The 20,000-nt window shown below is 41.6% G+C and overlaps 1 protein-coding gene across 1 annotated transcript in view; it reads right to left on the reverse strand.

The window, feature by feature from the left end:
* Positions 1-20,000, reverse strand: part of gbe1b (glucan (1,4-alpha-), branching enzyme 1b) — a 359,324-nt gene that overhangs the window by 260,776 nt on the left and 78,548 nt on the right. The window contains exon 4 of the mRNA XM_036964774.1: positions 14,867-14,992. Coding sequence (XP_036820669.1) covers positions 14,867-14,992 — 126 coding nt within the window. The remainder of the gene's footprint in view (positions 1-14,866; positions 14,993-20,000) is intronic.

Here is a 20,000-nt window from a genome sequence, read left to right on the forward strand (position 1 = left end):
TTATCTACCAACATAGACAGGGCTCTAACTCCCCTAGCTCCACAATGAGATAGCCAGCCTGCCAGCTTAGTGGAGTCTGACACTAGCACAGTCAGTGTAGTCAGCTCAGCTATCCCCATTGAGACCGTGTCTGTGCCTCGATCTAGGTTGGGCAAAACTAAACATGGCGGTGTTCGCCTGAGCAATCTCAAAGACCTCCTCCATTTATGTCATTATTGAAAGAGATTGTGATATCTCACATCTCAAAATAGGGCTACTTAATGTTAGTTCCCTCACGTCCAAGGCAGTTATACTCAATGAACTAATCACTGATCATAAACTTGAAACAAGGCTTAAGCCTGATTAATTTACTGTGTAAAATGAGGCCCCTCCTGGTTACACTAATGACCATATCCCCGTGCATCCCGCAAAGGAGGAGGTGTTGCTAACATTTACGATAGCAAAATTTAAAAAATTTAGCTTCTAGTCATGAAATCTATGCAGCCTACTCCTGGGCCGTATACAGTGCTCCTCAACGAGTTCCCTGAAATCCTATTGGATCGTGAAAAGATGGCAGATAATATTATTTTTGGTGACTTTAATATTCACATGGAAAAGCCCACAGACCCACTCCAAAAGGATTTTGGAGCCATCCTCAACTCAGTGGGTTTTATCCAACATGTCTCCGGACCTGCTCACTGCCACAGTCATACTCTGGACCTACTTTTGTCCCTAAGAATACATGTTGTGGATCTTAATGTTTTTCCTCATAATCCTGGAATAATAGGAAACCATTTTATTAAGTTTGAGTCAATTAAGTTCTCAACAAATATTCTGCTCAGACCCCCAACCAAGGATCATCAAAAGCCATGCTATAAATTCTTGGACAACCCAAAGATTCCTAGATGCCCTTTCAGACTCTCTCCATCAGTTAACCACCTGACTGAGGAACTCAATTTAACCTTGCATAATACACTAGATGCAGTCACACCCCTAAAAACATTTGTCATAAGAAACTAGCTCCCTGGTATAGAGAAAATGCCCGAGCCCTGAAGCAAGCTTCCAGAAAATGTTAACGTAAATGGCGCCACACCAAACTGGAAGTCTTCTGACTAGCTTGGAAAGACAGTACCGAAGAGCCCTTACTGCTGCTCGATCATCCTATTTTTCCAACATAATTGAGGAAAGTAAGAACAGTCCAAAATACAGTCTAAAAAGCAGCATTCCCCAAGAGAGGATGGCTTTCACTTCAGCAGTGATAAATTCATGAACTTCTTTGACGAAAAGATCATGATTATTAGAAAGCAAATTACAGACTCCTCTTTAAATCTGCGTATTTCTCCAAGGCTCAGTTGTCCTGAGTCTGCACAACACTGCCAGGACCTAGGATCAAGGGAGACACTCAAGTTAATACTATATATCTTGACACCTTGATGAAAATAGTCATGGCCTCTAAACCGTCAAGCTGCATACTGGCCCCTATTCCAACTAAACTACTGAAAGAGCTGCTTCCTGTGCTTGGCCCTCCTATGTTGAACATAATAAACAGCTCCCTATCGCCTTAGTCTAGTTTTAGACCCCATCATAGCACTGAGACTGCACTTATGAAGGTGGTAAATTACCTTTTAATGGTGTCAGACCGAGGCTCTGCATCTGTCCTCTTGCTCCTAGACCTTAGTGCTGCTTTTGATACCATTGATCCCCACATTCTTTTGGAGAGATTGGAAACTCAAATTGGTCTACACAGACCGGTTCTGGCCTCGGTTAGATCTCATCTGTCCGAAAAATATCAGTTTGTCTCTGTGGACAAACAGTACATTTCGGTGTTCCTCAAGGCTCCATTTTAGGACCACTGTTATTTTCACTATAGATTTTACCTCTTGGTGATGTCATTCGGAAACATAATATTAGCTTTCACACGACACACAGCTGTACATTTTGATTAAATATGGTGAAGCCCCAAAATTTCCCTCCCTGGAAGCTTGTGTTTCAGACATGAGGAAGTGGATGGCGGTGAATTTTCTACTTTTAAATTCAGACATGCTAGTTCTAGGTCCCAAGAAACAAATAGATATTCTGTTGAATCTGACAATTAATCTTGATGGTTGAACAGTCATCTCAAATAAAACTGAAGGACTTCGGCGTTACTCTGGACCCTGTTCTCTCTTTTGACAAACATATCAAGACTGTTTCAAGGACAGCTTTTTTTCCATCTAAGTAACATTGCAAAAATCTGACTTTCTGTCAAAAAATGATACAGAAAAATGAATCCATGCTTTTGTCACTTCTAGGTTAGACTACTGCAATGCTCTACTTTCCGGATACCTGGATAAAGCACTAAATACACTTCAGTTAGTGCTAAACATGGCTGCTATAATCTTGACTAGAACCCCACAATTTGATCATATTACTCAAGTGCCTCTCTATAATGGCTTCCTGTTAACTTCTTGGTGACAGGGGGCAGTATTTTCACGTCCGGATGTCATCCCCAGAAGATAAGATATGCATATAATTAGTAGATTTGGATAGAAAACACAGATTCTAAAACTGTTTGAATCATGTCTGTGAGTATAACAGAACTTATGTAGCAGGCGAAACCCTGAGGAAAAACCATTCTGATTTTGTTTTGAGGTCACTCTTTTCATGGGGTTTTCATTAAGTTGGTGGTTGAAGATATCCCTCTAGTGGTGTGGGGGCTGTGCTTTGGCAAAGCGGGTGGGGTTATATCCTGCCTGTTTGGCCCTGTTTGGCATTGGATGGGGCCAGAGTGTCTCCCGACCCCTCCCGTCTCAGCCTCCCAGTAATTATGCTGCAATAGTTTGTGACGGGGGGCTAGGGTCAGTCTGTTATATCTGGAGTACTTCTCCTGTCTTATCCGGTGTCCTGTGGGAATTTAAGTATGCTCTCTAATTCTCTCTCTTTCTCTCAGAGGACCTTGAGCCCTAGGACCATGCATCAGGACTACCGGGCCTGATGACTCCTAGCTGTCCCCAGTCCACCTCGTCGTGCTGCTGCTCCAGTTTCAACTGTTCTGCCTGCGGCTATGGAACCCTGACCTGTTCACCGGACGTGCTACCTGTCCCAGACCTGCTGTTTTCAACTCTCTAGAGACAGCAGGAGCGGTAGAGATACTCTTAATGATCGGCTATGAAAAGCTAACTGACATTTACTCCTGAGGTGCTGACTTGCTGCACCCTCGACAACTACTGTGATTATTATCAATTGACCATGCTGGTCATTTATGAACATTTGAACATCTTTGCCATGTTCTGTTATAATCTCTACCCGGCACAGCCAGAAGAGGACTGACCACCCTTCATAGCCTGGTTCCTCTCTAGGTTTCTTCCTAGGTTCCGGCCTTTCTAGGGAATTGTTCCTAGCCATCGTGCTTCTACACCTGCATTGCATGCCGTTTGTGTTTTTTTGTGACATCAGCTGATGTAAAGAAGGGCTTTAAAAATACATTTGATTAACTGATTGAACACAGCAACACCAGCCAAATCCTCACCACAACCAGCCGAGACAAACCCTGACCACACCCTATATAAGCTCCCCCAGATCAGACCTTCCGCCACCTCATGTCCCCCACCACTGCAGCAAGTGCCTCAACATGACAGCCACACATATGCCCAGGCCGTGAGCAGAGCAACAGGTCCAATCCCCCACTAATACACCCATCCAATCGCAACCTAAAAGTAATGTATCAGATGCTCAACATGCTCTGCTCAAGCCTACTGTAAATGGTCTGGGTCTAAACCACACGAAAACACTAGACACGCATCCTGGAATATACAAGGTCTGACGTCATCTGCCTTTGGCCTAAAAGAGCAGGAACTCAGACTTCAAGAAATTGGAAATACAGACATTGTCATCCTACAAGAAACATGGTATAGAGGAGACGGACCCAATGGTTGCCCTCTAGGTTACAGAGAGCTGATAGTCCCATCCACCAAACTACCAGATGTGAAACAGGGAAGAGACTCAGGGGGTACCCCCATTCCAGGTGACTACTTCATGAAGCTAGTTGAGAGAATGCCAAAAGTGTGAAAAGCTGTCATCAAGGCAAAGGGTGGCTACTTTGAAGAATCTCAAACATATTTTGATTTGTTTAACACTTTTTTGGTTACAACATGATTCCATCTGTGTTATTTCATAGTTTTGATGTCTTCACTATTATTCTACAACATGGAAAATAGACAAATTAAAGAAAAACCCTGGCATGAGTAGGTGTGTCCAAACTTTTGACTGGTACTGTACATGTAGGTAGGGGTATGACTATGCGTAGATAATAAACAGCGAGTAGAAACTGTTTTTACACTAACAGTCCGGGTAGCCATTTCATTAGCTGTTCAGCAGTTTTATGGCTTGGGGGTAGAAGCTGCTAAGAAGACTTTTGGACTGCTCCGGAGACCGCTTGCCATGCGGTAGCAGAGAGAACAGTTTATGACTACAGTGGCTGGAGTGTTTGGCAATTTTTAGGGCCTTCCTCTGACACCGCCTGGTATAGAGGTCCTGGATGGCAGGAAGCTTGCCCCCAGCGATGTACTGGGCAGTACGCAGTACCCTCTGAGGTGCCTTGCGGTCGGAGGCCGAGCAATTGCCATAGCAGGCTGTGATGCAACCAGTCAGGATGCTCTCGATGGCGCAGCTGTATAACTTTTTCAGTATCGATACAAAATATTTTCAGTCTCCTGAGGGGGAATAAGCATTGTCCTGCCTTTTTTCACAACTGTCTTGGTGTGCTTGGACCATGTTAGTTTGTTGGTGATGTGGACACCAAGGAACTTGAAGCTCTCAACCTGCTCCACTGCAGCCCCATCAATGAGAATGGGGGCGAGCTCGGCCCTTCATTTCCCGTAGACCACAATCATTTCCGTTGTCTTGCTCACGTTGAGGGAGAGGTTGTTGTCGTGGCACCACACTACCAGGTCTCTAACCTCCTCCCTATAGGCTGTCTCATCTTGTCGGTGATCAGGCCTACCACTGTTGTGTCGTCGGAAAACTTAATGATGGTGTTGGAGTCGTGCTTGTCCATGCAGTCATGGGTGAACAGGGAGAACAGGAGGGGACTAAGCAAGCACCCCTGAGGGGCCCTCGTGTTGAGGATCAACTGGGGTTGGCCCGGGTGGAAGGTTCCAGTTGCAGAGGGAGGTTTTTAGTACCAGGGTCCTTAACTTAGTGATGAGCTTCGAGGGCACTGTGGTGTTGAACGCTGAGCTGTAGTCAATGAACAGCCTTCTCACGTAGGTGTTCCTTTTGTCCAAGTGGGAAAGGGTAGTGTGGAGTGAAATAGAGATTGTGTCATCTGTGGCTCTGTTGGGGCGGTGTGCGAATTGGAGTGGGTATAGTGTTTCTGGGATGATGGAGTTGATGTGAGCCATTACCAGCCTTTCAAAACACTCCATGGCTACAGATGTGAGTGCTACAGGTCGGTAGTTTAGGCAGGTTACCTTGGTTTTCTAAGGCTCAGGGACTATGGTTGTCTGCTTGAAACATGTAATATTACAGACTCGGTCAGGGACAGGTTGAAAATGTCAGTGAACACACTTACCAGTTGGTCAGCGCATGCACTGAGTACATGTCTGTGGCCTTGTGAATGTTGACCTATTTTAAAAAAGGTCTTACTCACATTGGCTACGGAGAGCATGATCACACAGTCGTCCGGAACAGCTGATGCTCTCATGCTTCAGTGTTGCTTGCCTTGAAGCGCGTATAGAAGTCATTTTGCCTGCATCGCAGTGCTAGCTGTGCCACCAGAGATTCTGGGTTCGAGCCCAGACTCTGTCGCAGCCGGCCGCAACCGGGAGGCCCATGGGGCGGGGCACATTTGGCACAGCGTCGTCCGGGTTAGGGAGGGTTTGGCCAGCAGGGATATCCTTGTCTCATTGCGCACTAGCGACTCCTGTGGCGGGCCGGGTGTAGTGCACGCTGACCAGGTCGCCAGGTGTACGGTGTTTCCTCCGACACATTGGTGCGGCTGGCTTCCGGGTTGGATGTGCATGGTGTCAAGAAGCAGTGGGGCTTGGTTGGGTTGTTTTTCAGAGGACGCATTAAGCTCTCGACCTTCGCCTCTCCCGAGTCCGTACGGGAGTTGCAGCGCTGAGACAAGACTAACCAATCGGATACCACTAAATTGGGGAGAAAAAAGGGGGGGAGAAATAAGTCATTTTGCTCGTCTGGTAGGTCACTGGGAACCTCGTGCCTGGGCTTCCCTTCGTAGTCCGTAATAGTTTGCAAGCCTTGCCACATCCGACGAGCGTCGGAGTCGGTGTGGCAGGAGTCAATCTTGGTCCTGTATTGATGCTTTGCCTGTTTGATGGTTCGTCGGAGGGCATAGCGGGATTTCTTATAAGCATCAGGGTTAGAATCCTGCTTGTTGAAAGTGTCAACTATAGCCTTTAGCTCAGTGCAGACGTTGCCTGTAATCCATGGCTTCTGGTTGGGGTATGCATGGTCACTGTGGGGATGACGTCATCAATGCACTAATGGATGAAACAGGCGACTGATGTGGTATACTTCTCAATGTCATCAGATGAATCCCAAAAAAGAATTCCAGTCTGTGCAAGCAAAACAGTCACTGGTACTTCCAGCTTAGTTTTTGCTTGTTAGCAAGAATCAGGAGAATATAATTAATGGTCAGATTTGCCAAATGGAGGGTGAGCTTTGTATGCATTTCTGTGTGTGGAGTAAAGGCGGTCTAGAATTTTTTTTTACCTCATGTGACATGCTGATAGAAGGTAAAACTGATTTAAGTTTGCCTGCATTAAAGTCCCCGGCCACTAGGAGCACCACTTCTCGATGAGCATTTTCTTGTTTGCTTATGGCTTCATACAGCTGGTTGAGTGTGGTATTGGTGGCAGTAGTTGTTTGTGGTGGTAAATAGACAGTGATGAAAAGTCTCTTGGTAAATAGTGTGGTCTACAGATTATCATGAGATACTCGACCTCAGGCAAGCAAAACCTTGAAGCTTCCTTAAATATTAGATTTTGTGCACCAGCTGTTATTGACAAATAGACACAGACCGCCACCCCTTGTCTTATCGGAGGCAGCTGTTCTATCTTGCGGAGGCACGAAAAACCCAGCCAACTGTATACATGTTCAGCTCTGCGAAACATAAGATATCCAGTTTATTCTCCAATGATTGCACGTTGGCCAATAGGACGGAGGGTAGAGGCGGGTTACCCAACTGCCTACGAATTCTTACAAGGCACCTGGACCTGCGTCCCCTCGATCGGGGTCTTTTCTTCATGGGAATTATGTGGATTTGGGCCTAGTCAAATATCAGCAGTAAATCCTTTGCGCTCGACTCATTAAAGAAAAAAATCTTTGTCCAGTTCGAGGTGAGTAATCGCTGTTCTGATATCCAGAAGCTCTTTTCGGTCTTAAGAGATGGTGGCAAAAACTTTATGAACAAAATAAACAAGGTGAAAAAATAAACATAACATAACAAGCTTATCGGAATCAATTTGCTATACTTATTTATTATTGCAGCTGCAGTGCTGGCTGTAGCGTTAGTGAAAGTAGGGAGAACGTGCATTTTAAGGCTTATGAAAGTGTTGACAGTGCTGAATAACAATAACAACAAACATGAACTTACTTATAAATACAGCAGGCTCTTTTATGTATTCACTGAGCCTCTCTCTAGTCCTTGTTTGATTTTTTTTTAATTCTCACAGTATCAACTTTGCTGTGCATTCAAGGTTTCTTTTTAGTCTATGGTTAGAGGAAACTGTGCAGACACAACGATCTGAGCGATCTGATTGGCCAGTGGTAGACCAATAAGTGCACTTGATTTGCTCTTTGGGCCTGCTGGGTAGGTGGAGATCTACCTTCAGACACATTAAATGGTTCAAAATGGGAACACTGCCTTCCCGGTGCTAGGGCTGCTGGATCAAGTGCACCCATCACCAAAAGCACAAAACTAATTTTAAAAAAGCAAAGCAAGGCTTTATGTTTGGAATGTTTACAGAAATGATTGGTGATTGACTAGGAATGCCTTAGAGATCGACCGGTTGGTTACCACTGGCCTAAACAATATATTTGACAGCTTTCAGCTTCCCTATCAAATCTAAAAGGCAACCCTAAGAAAATAAACAACAATGACAAAAGGTTTGATGAAGAATGCAAAAACCTAAGAAAGAAATTGAGAAACCTGTTCAACCAAAAACACAGAGACCTAGAAAACCTGAGCCTATGGTGAAAAACTAAAACAGTACATAAATACACACCAAAAAAAAATACTGCACATCAGAAATCAGCTCAATGTAATTGAAGAATCCATAAAATAAAGTCACTTCTGGGAAAATTGGAACACACTCAACAACAAAAAAAAACAAGTTTGAAAAAAAAAGCAGATGTAAAGAATAAACCACTTCTCCAATCTGATTGGCTCTCAAAGAACAATGAGCAAAAAAACAAGTTAAATCAAATTTTATTGGTAGCATACACATATTTAGCAGATGTTATTGCGGGTGTAGCTAAATGCTTGTGTTCCTAGCTCCAACAGTGCAGTACTATACCACAATACATACGAATCAACACAAAAAAAAAGTTAAACTTTGCAATTAAGAAATATAGAAATATTAGGAAGAAAAATGTTGCGTCTGGAGCATACAGGACATTCGGAAAGCACCTTGACTTTATCCACATTTTGTTATGTTACAGCCTTCTACAATGGATTCAATGATTTGTTCTCCTTATCAATCTACACACAATACCCAATAATGACAAAGAAAAAAAACGAGGTTTTTAGAAATGCTAGCAAAAAAAAAAGTGTTTTTGTTTAACTTAAAAAAGTATTCAGACTCTTCACTCAGTACTTTGTTGAAGCACCTTTGGCAGCGATTACAGCCTCAAGTATATTTGAGTACGACGCTACAAGCTTGGCACACCTGTATTTGGGGAGTTTCTCCCATTCTTCTCTGCAGATTCTCTCAAGATCTGTCAGGTTGGATGGGGAGTCTCTGCAAAGCTATTTTAATTAACCTCCAGATGAGCTTCAATGCCATATAACTCTCCTTCTGTAGCCTCCAACTGCTCTTAAACGCAAGTAAAACTAAATGCATGCTCTTCAACCGATTGCTGCCTACACCTGCCTGCCCGCCCAGCATCACTACTCTGGACGGTTCTGTCCTAGAATATGTGGACAACTACAAATACCTAGGTGTCTGGTTAGACTGTAAACTCTCCTTCCAGACTCACATCAAACATCTCCAATCCAAAGTTAAATCTAGAATTGGCTTCCTATTTCGCAACAAAGCCTCTTTCACTCATGCTGCCAAACATACCCTTGTAAAACTGACCATCCTACCAATCCTCGACTTTGGCGATGTCATTTACAAAATAGCCTCCAACACTCTACTCAGCAAACTGGATGCAGTCTATCACAGTGCCATCCGTTTTGTCACCAAAGCCCCATATACTACCCACCACTGCGACCTGTACGCTCTCGTTGGCTGGCCATCGCATCATAATCGTCGCCAAACCCACTGGCTCCAGGTCATCTATAAGTCGTTGCTAGGCAAAGTCCCCCCTTATCTCAGCTCACTGGTCACCATAGCAGCACCCACCTGTAGCACGCGCTCCAGTAGGTATATCTCTCTGGTCACCCCCAAAACCAATTCCTTCTCCTTCCAGTTCTCTGCTGCCAATGATTGGAACGAACTACAAAAATCTCTGAAACTAGAATTATCCGCCTCACTAGCTTTAAGCACCAGCTGTCAGAGAAGCTCACAGATTACTGCACCTGTACATAGCCCACCTATAATTTAGCTCAAACAACTACCTCTTTCCCTACTGTATTTATTTATTTATTTATTTTGCTCCTTTGCACCCCATTATTTCTATTTCTACTTTGCACATTCTTCCACTGCAAATCTACCATTCTAGTGTTTATTTATTTTTTTACTTGCTATATTGTATTTACTTTGCCACCATGGCCTTTTTTGCCTTTACCTCCCTTATCTCACCTCATTTGCTCACATCGTATATAGACTTGTTTCTACTGTATTATTGACTGTATGTTTGTTTTACTCCATGTGTAACTCTGTGTTGTTGTACCTGTTGAACTGCTTTGCTTTATCTTGGCCAGGTCGCAATTGTAAATGAGAACTTGTTCTCAACTCGCCTACCTGGTTAAATAAAGGTGAAATAAAATAAATAAAAATAAATACAATTTTGGTAACGTAGTGTATATAAATAAATACATCATTGGATGTATAGACATTATGGACAGTATGTGGATAGAATATGTAGTATATCTGTTGAATATGTAGGATAGTACACACACACAGACACAGTTGAATAGGATGGCCTTGACTAGAATACAGTATATTTATATGTGTAAAACAGTATGTAAACTGTATTAAAAAGTGACCTGTGTTCCATGTCTATGTACATAGGGCAGCAGCCTCTCAGGTGCAGGGTTGAGTAACCGGTTGGTAGCCGGCTAGTGACATTGACTGAAGGTCAGAACAGGTTACTGGGTGGCTAGTGGTGACTATTTAACAGTCTGATGGCCTTTCAGCGTCTCGGAACCCGCTTTGACATATCTGTACCGTCCTCACCTTCTGGATGGAAGCGGGGTGAACAGGCCGTGGCTCCTTGATTATCTTTTTGGCCTTCCTGTGACACTGGATACTGTCCTTGAGGGTGGGCAGTGTCCCCCGGTGATGCGTTGGGCAGATCGCACCACCCTCTGGAGAATCCTGCGATTGTGGATGGTGCAGTTGCTGTACCAGACGGTGATACAGCCCAACAGGATGCTCTCAATGGTACATCTGTAAAAGTTTGAGGGTCTTAGGTGAAGGCAAATTTCTTCAGCCTCCTGAGATTGACGAGGCACTCTTGCGCCTTCTTCATAACACTGTCTGTGTGGGTGGACGATTTCAGGTTGTCAGTGATGTGTACATCGAGAAACTTGAAGCTTTTCACCTTCTCAAATGTGGTCCCATCGATAGGGAGCATGCTCCCTCTGCTGTCTCCTGTATTACACAATCGACTCCGCCAGGACCCTCACCTCCTCCCTGTAAGCTGTCTCGCCGTTGTTGAATATAAGGCTTACCACTGCTGTCGTCTGCAAACGTGATGATTGATCATACACATGATTAATTACAAATCTTAGATAGCTATTAAAGACTACCAGAACCCACTGGATACTCAAATTACATTGAATGTACTACAGGACAAAATACAAAACCTCCAACCCAAAAAGGCCTGTGGTGTTGATGGTATCCTCAATTAAATGGTAAAATATATAGACCACAATTTCAATTGGCAATACTTCAGCTCTGGCATCCTCCCCAATATTTTGAACCAAGGACTGATAATTTGACCCCAATAACTACCGTGGGATATGAGTTAACAGCAACCTTGGGAAAACCCTCTGTATTATCATTAAGAACAGACTCGTACATTTCCTCAGTGAAAACAATTTCCTGAGCATACAGTATGTCAAATTGGCTTTTTACTAAATTTCCATGCGACAGACCACGTATTCAACCTGCACACCGTAATTAAAAAAACAAACAAACCAAAACAAAACAAAGGCAAAGTCTTCTCATGCTTTGTTGATTTCAAAAAAGCTTTGACTCAATTTGGCACGAGGGCCTGCTATACAAACTGATGGAAATCTGTGTTGGGGGGAAAAACATACGTAAAATCAATGTACACAAACAAGTGTGCAGCTAAATAAGCAAAACACACAACATTTCTTTCCACAGGGAGGGATGAGACAGGGACGAAGCTTGAGCACCACCCTCTTCAACATATATATCATGAATTGGCGAGGGCACTGGAACAGTCAACAGCCTCACCCTACTAGAATCTGAAGTAAAATGTCTCCTGTTTGCTGCTGATCTGGTGCTTCTGTCACCAACCAAGGAGGGCCTACAGGAGCACCTAGATCTTCTGCACAGATTCTGCCAGACCTGGGCCCTGACAGACCTGGGCCCTGACAGACCTGGGCCCTGACAGACCTGGGCCCTGACAGACCTGGGCCCTGACAGACCTGGGCCCTGACAGACCTGGGCCCTGACAGCAAATGTCAGTAAGACACAAATCATGGTGTTCAAAAAAAGGTCTAATTCCCAGGCTCATTTATACAAATTCCATCTTGACACCGTTGCCATAGAGCACACAAAAAAACTATACCTACCTGGGCCTTAACATCAACAAAGCCTTGAACGATCAGAGACAAAGCAAGAAGGGCTTTTCCACGTCACCAAAAGGAAGATAAAATTCGACATCCCACGTAGACCAGAATTAGGCCGATACCAGCTAATTATCAAAATCCAGAAAAGAGAAGCTAAATTCTACAACCACCTAAAAGGAAACGATTTCCAAACTTTCCATAACAAAGCCATCACTTCCAGAGAGATTAACCTAGAGAAGAGTCCCCTAACCAAGCGGGTCCTGGGGCTCTGTTCAAAAACACAAACAGACCCCACAGAGCACCAGCACAGCAACACAATTAAATCCAACCAAATTTTTCTCATTTTGTCTGTCATAGTTGAAGTGTACCTATGATGAAAATTTACAGGCCTCTCTCCTCTTTTTAAGAGGGAGAACTTGCACAATTGGTGGCTGACTAAATACTTTTTTGCCCCACTATATTTCCCTCAGATTACATAGACCCACAAAGAATTAGAAAACAAATCCAATTTTTATATACTCCCATATCTATTGGGTGAAATATCACACAGTGTGCCATCACAGCAGCAAGATGTGTGACCTGTTGCCACAAGAAAAGGGCAACCAGTGAAGAACAAACACCACTATAAATACAACCCATATTTATGTATAATTTCTTTTAAACTTTTATGAGTGTAATGTTTATTGTAAATTATTTATTATCTATTTCGCTTGCTATGGTAATATACACATGTTTCCACATGTCAATAAAGATCTCTGTAATTGAATTGAGAGAGAGACCACTGTCGCCTAATTAAAATAGAGGGAAATAACAATGGTCATTAAAACACTTTGGATATGTCCCGAATATCACCCTATTTCACTACAAAGGGCATAACTTTTGACCATAGTGCACAGGATGCCATTTCAGACACAGCCTTTCAATGTTTTGGTCTGCAGGCTTCTGCTGAGGGAGGACAGACACCATGAAGCCCCCTCCCTTACATACTGACACCAAACATCGAGCACAGACTCAATAACATCAGCTATTGCGGTTATAATAGACATGTGAATGAGTTTCCCCATTGAAAACCATCATGAATGATTAGGATGACAGTTAGGATGTGATGCAGGTTTGTCTGGGATGGGGAGTGTTTTTTGGCTTCATCACTGATGATAGATCTTGTACAGAACTCATCATTTACTATATGTAAAGTGTTGGAGGCCAGTGTAATATTAGACTGTATAACTTACTAGATAAGGTTGAGGACGACTTCAATACTTACTAGGTAAGAAATTCAGTACTTACTAGATAAGGTTGATGAGGAATTCCGTACTTACTAGATAAGTTTGATGAGGAATTCAGTAGTTACTTAGTAAGGTTGATGAGGAATTCAGTACTTACTAGGTAAGGAATTCAGTACTTACTAGGTAAGGAATTCAGTACTTACTAGGTAAGGAATTCAGTACTTACTAGGTAAGGAATTCAGTACTTACTAGGTAAGGAATTCAGTACTTACTAGGTAAGGAATTCAGTACTTACTAGGTAAGGAATTCAGTACTTACTAGGTACGGAATTCAGTACTTACTAGGTACGGAATTCAGTACTTACTATTTAAGGAATTCAGTACGTACTAGGTAAGGTTGATGAGGAATTCAGTACTTACTAGGTAAGGAATGCAGTACTTACTAGGTAAGGTTGATGAGGAATTCAGTACTTACTAGGTAAGGAATTCAGTATTTACTAGGTAAGGTTGATGAGGAATTCAGTACTTACTTAGTAAGGTTGATGAGGAATTCAGTACTTACTAGGTAAGGAATTCAGTACTTACTAGGTAAGGAATTCAGTACTTACTAGGTACGGAATGCAGTACTTACTAGGTACGGAATTCAGTACTTACTAGGTAAGGAATTCAGTACGTACTAGGTAAGGTTGATGAGGAATTCAGTACTTACTAGGTAAGGAATGCAGTACTTACTAGGTAAGGTTGATGAGAAATTCAGTACTTACTTAGTAAGGTTGATGAGGAATTCAGTACTTACTAGGTAAGGAATTCAGTACTTACTAGGTAAGGAATTCAGTACTTACTAGGTAAGGAATTCAGTACTTACTAGGTACGGAATGCAGTACTTACTAGGTACGGAATTCAGTACTTACTAGGTAAGGAATTCAGTACGTACTAGGTAAGGTTGATGAGGAATTCAGTACTTACTAGGTAAGGAATGCAGTACTTACTAGGTAAGGTTGATGAGGAATTCAGTACTTACTAGGTAAGGAATTCAGTATTTACTAGGTAAGGTTGATGAGGAATTCAGTACTTACTAGGTAAGGAATTCAGTACTTACTAGGTAAGGAATTCAGTACTTACTAGGTACGGAATTCAGTACTTACTAGGTAAGGAATTCAGTACATACTAGGTAAGGTTGATGAGGAATTCAGTACTTACTAGGTAAGGAATGCAGTACTTAATAGGTAAGGTTGATGAGGAATTCAGTACTTACTAGGTAAGGTTGAGGAGGAATTCAGTACTTACCAGGTAAGGTTGAGGAGGAATTCAGTACTTACTAGATAAGGTTGAGGAGGAATTCAGTACTTACCAGGTAAGGTTGAGGAGGAATTCAGTACTTACTGGGTAAGGTTGAGGAGGAATTCAGTACTTACCAGGTAAGGTTGAGGAGGAATTCAGTACTTACCAGGTAAGGTTGAAGAGGAATTCAGTACTTACCAGGTAAGGTTGAGGAGGAATTCAGTACTTACCATGTAAGGTTGAGGAGGGTCCCAGTGGACCCAGTCATAGATGACTTGTTTCTCGGCCTGGATGGCGTACTTGGCCCAAGGTGAAATGCGGTACAGACGCTCCCCTTTCTTAGTGTGGACCACAACCTGCAGGGACACCAGACAGGTGACAGGTGACAGAGGTTACAGCAGTCGCAACAAAGACACATGGGGTCTGATTCCCAATTGGCACCCTATTCCATTTGTAGTGCACTACCTTTGACCAGGGCCCATAGGCACTACATAGGGAATAGGGTGCCATTTGGGAGTCGGCACCAGTATTATAGGTATAAAGTGTAAAGATGAAATTCCCAAAGAAAATGGTTAGAGACAGTGAAGTGAGGACAAAGAGGACAGGCTTTCAAAACATATGGACAATGTAAGGCCATTACCTGGGAGACAAGACAGATGACTGGGGTTAAAGAGGAAGTCACAACAAAAGTCACAATGAGAGGGTAATCAAAATAAAAAAAGGTCAAAGGTCATAAGGGCATTTAAAAACATAGGAAGAAAGGTAGGGCATTCAGAATATAGAAACGCTGTGCAGACCACCTGGGAAATAAGACTGATGACTGGGGTTAGAATTAGGTCAGACCGGTCAACAACTAATCGTGTCCACCAGCCGGCTCTTTCTCTTTGCAACCATCTGGTTTCACAGTCTCAGAAAGGGACTTGAATGGAGCCTATGGCAGGAGCGGAGGGGAAAAACTACCTCTGGAAGTTAATTGGCTGATCTCTCAGTACATCAGCATCTAGTACACGTGTCCAACTCGTTCCACGGAGGGCCGAGTGTCTGCGGTGTTTTTTGTGTTTTTTTTGCTCCTCCTTTGTACTTGATTTATGAATTAAGGTCACTGATTAGTAAAGAACTGCTGGTCTTAATTGAAAGGGGGAAAAAAACAAAAACCAACAGACACTAGGCCCTGCTTGGAATGAGTATGACAACCCCTGATCTAGCATACCCCCTGATTACCTTGTGGATTTCAAAGTGCGAACAGTGCATGTGATTTAGGCTAAATCAGGAAGTGAGATAGGGAAAGTATGCATTGTAGATCTGGTTCACATATAAACTTTATATGCCCAAACTCAGAATCAATTGAGCTTCCAAAAAATTATATGGTCGCTGTAATAGGACTGTAATAGGTAATGTCAAGCACAAGAATTTCGCTACACTCGCATTAACATCTGCTAACCATTGTATACCACTGTATACTGTATCCTCCACTATCTATTCTTTACTATCTATTACATCTTAACCGCTCTGTCACTGCTCATCCATATATTTTATACTTAATATATTCTCATCCCATTCCTTTACTAGATTGTGTGTATAAGGTGTTATTGTGGAATTTGTTAGATATTACCTGTTAGATACTGTTGGATCTAGAAGCATAAGCATTTCACTACACTCACAATAACATCTGCTAACCATGTGTATGTGACCAATAACATCTGCTAACCATGTGTATGTGACCAGTAACATCTGCTAACCATGTGTATGTGACCAGTAACATCTGCTAACCATGTGTATGTGACCAATAACATCTGCTAACCATGTGTGTGTGACCAGTAACATCTGCTAACCATGTGTATGTCACCAATAACATCTGCTAACCATGTGTGTGACCAATAACATCTGCTAACCATGTGTATGTGACCAATAACATCTGCTAACCACGTGTACGTGACCAATAACATCTGCTAACCATGTGTATGTGACCAATAACATCCGCTAGCCATGTGACAAATAACATCCGCTAGCCATGTGACCAATAACATCCGCTAGCCATGTGACCAATAACATCCGCTAGCCATGTGACCAATAACATCCGCTAGCCATGTGACCAATAACATCCGCTAGCCATGTGACCAATAACATCCGCTAGCCATGTGACCAATAACATCTGCTAGCCATGTGACCAATAACATCTGCTAGCCATGTGACCAATAACATCTGCTAACCATGTGTATGTGACCAATAACATCTGCTAACCATGTGTATGTGACCAATAACATCCGCTAGCCATGTGACCAATAACATCTGCTAGCCATGTGACCAATAACATCTGCTAGCCATGTGACCAATAACATCTGCTAGCCATGTGACCAATAACATCTGCTAGCCATGTGACCAATAACATCTGGTAGCCATGTGACCAATAACATCTGCTAACCATGTGTATGTGACCAATAACATCTGCTAGCCATGTGACCAATAACATCTGCTAGCCATGTGACCAATAACATCTGCTAACCATGTGACCAATAACATCCGCTAGCCATGTGACCAATAACATCTGCTAGCCATGTGACCAATAACATCTGCTAGCCATGTGACCAATAACATCTGCTAGCCATGTGACCAATAACATCTGCTAGCCATGTGACCAATAACATCTGCTAGCCATGTGACCAATAACATCTGCTAGCCATGTGACCAATAACATCTGCTAGCCATGTGTATGTGACCAATAAAATGTGACTTGTATTTTGATTGGCGATTTTGATTTATTTTTACAGTGCCATCTAATACAGCTGTAGCAGTCTTTCTCCCACCTCAACATTTAACCCACAGCACTTTTAAAGTCCCACTTTGTTGCACAGTGTTTCCAGGCTCTATATTTAGTAGCAAAATTAGCCTGGGGACAAGGTCAGTCAAGTCAAAGACACATGGTAAAGCAAAGTCATTCAACACAGAGACCGAGTCAGGCCTATTCAACAACACAGAGACCGAGTCAGGCCTATTCAACAACACAGAGACCGAGTCAGGCCTATTCAACAACACAGAGACCGAGTCAGGCCTATTCAACAACACAGAGACCGAGTCAGGCCTATTCAACAACACAGAGAAAAGGTCCCAAATGGACAGCCTATTCAACAACACAGAGAAAAGGTCCCAAATGGACAGCCTATTCAACAACACAGAGAAAAGGTCCCAAATGGACAGCCTATTCCCTACATTGCGCACTACTTCCGACAAGAGGCAGGGCTATGGACAGTGCACTGTACAGAGAACAGAGTGTCAATTGGGATAAAAACCAGACCTTCCTCAGTAGAAGATGAAGGGATGACTGGAAGAAGGAACGAAAGGATGAGTGATACCAATCCGAGGACAAGTCATCATAAATCAACAATAGCTGCCAGGCCTCCTGTGCTCCAGACTGTACGCGTGTATAATTTACAGCACATGCATAAATGTGCCACTGAGTGTGTCATGTGTGACACGAGTGTTTGTGTATTTCTTAGGAAATAGCTGACTCTCTCTGTTTCATCCATCTGCCAAAGGAAAAAAAAGGTGCCGGCTGTTCAATGAGCACTTTTCATTGTCAGTCCATCAAGGAAAGCCATTCCACTTCAATCAAAGCTGCTCCCTCGTCCTCCATCATCCCTCCATGCCTTTCTTCTCTCGTTCCCCCCCAATTTAATAGTGTGTCCTCTATGTGTGTGTGTGTGTGTGTGAACTTATCTATGGAGTGCCTGAGAGACAAAATCAAGAAAAGTGTTGATAAATCCGTGAATCAAAAGGGAAAGGAAGGTCATTTAAATCTAGATTATGTTATTGGAAGGTCATTTAAATCTAGACTATGTTATTGGAAGGTCATTTAATTCTAGATTATGTTATTGGAAGGTCATTTAATTCTAGATTATGTTATTGGAAGGTCATTTAAATCTAGATTATGTTATTGGAAGGTCATTTAAATCTAGATTATGTTATTGGAAGGTCATTTAAATCTAGATTATGTTATTGGAAGGTCATTTAAATCTAGACTATGTTATTGGAAGGTCATTTAATTCTAGATTATGTTATTGGAAGGTCATTTAATTCTAGATTATGTTATTGGAAGGTCATTTAATTCTAGATTATGTTATTGGAAGGTCATTTAAATCTAGATTATGTTATTGGAAGGTCATTTAATTCTAGATTATGTTATTGGAAGGTCATTTAATTCTAGATTATGTTATTGGAAGGTCATTTAAATCTAGATTATGTTATTGGAAGGTCATTTAAATCTAGATTATGTTATTGGAAGGTCATTTAAATCTAGATTATGTTATTGGAAGGTCATTTAATTCTAGATTATGTTATTGGAAGGTCATTTAAATCTAGATTATGTTATTGGAAGGTCATTTAAATCTAGATTATGTTATTGGAAGGTCATTTAAATCTAGATTATGTTATTGGAAGGTCATTTAAATCTAGATTATGTTATTGGAAGGTCATTTAAATCTAGATTATGTTATTGGAAGGTCATTTAAATCTAGATTATGTTATTGGAAGGTCATTTAAATCTAGATTATGTTATTGGAAGGTCATTTAAATCTAGATTATGTTATTGGAAGGTCATTTAATTCTAGATTATGTTATTGGAAGGTCATTTAAATCTAGATTATGTTATTGGAAGGTCATTTAAATCTAGACTATGTTATTGGAAGGTCATTTAAATCTAGATTATGTTATTGGAAGGTCATTTAAATCTAGATTATGTTATTGGAAGGTCATTTAAATCTAGATTATGTTATTGGAAGGTCATTTAAATCTAGATTATGTTATTGGAAGGTCATTTAAATCTAGATTATGTTATTGGAAGGTCATTTAAATCTAGACTATGTTATTGGAAGGTCATTTAAATCTAGATTATGTTATTGGAAGGTCATTTAAATCTAGATTATGTTATTGGAAGGTCATTTAAATCTAGATTATGTTATTGGAAGGTCATTTAAATCTAGATTATGTTATTGGAAGGTCATTTAAATCTAGATTATGTTATTGGAAGGTCATTTAAATCTAGATTATGTTATTGGAAGGTCATTTAAATCTAGATTATGTTATTGGAAGGTCATTTAAATCTAGATTATGTTATTGGAAGGTCATTTAATTCTAGATTATGTTATTGGAAGGTCATTTAAATCTAGACTATGTTATTGGAAGGTCATTTAATTCTAGATTATGTTATTGGAAGGTCATTTAATTCTAGATTATGTTATTGGAAGGTCATTTAATTCTAGATTATGTTATTGGAAGGTCATTTAATTCAAGATTATGTTATTGGAAGGTCATTTAATTCTAGACTATGTTATTGGAAGGTCATTTAATTCAAGATTATGTTATTGGAAG

Source organism: Oncorhynchus mykiss, chromosome 27 (assembly GCF_013265735.2).
Source record: "Oncorhynchus mykiss isolate Arlee chromosome 27, USDA_OmykA_1.1, whole genome shotgun sequence".
In the NCBI taxonomy this organism is placed as follows: Eukaryota; Metazoa; Chordata; class Actinopteri; order Salmoniformes; family Salmonidae; genus Oncorhynchus; species Oncorhynchus mykiss.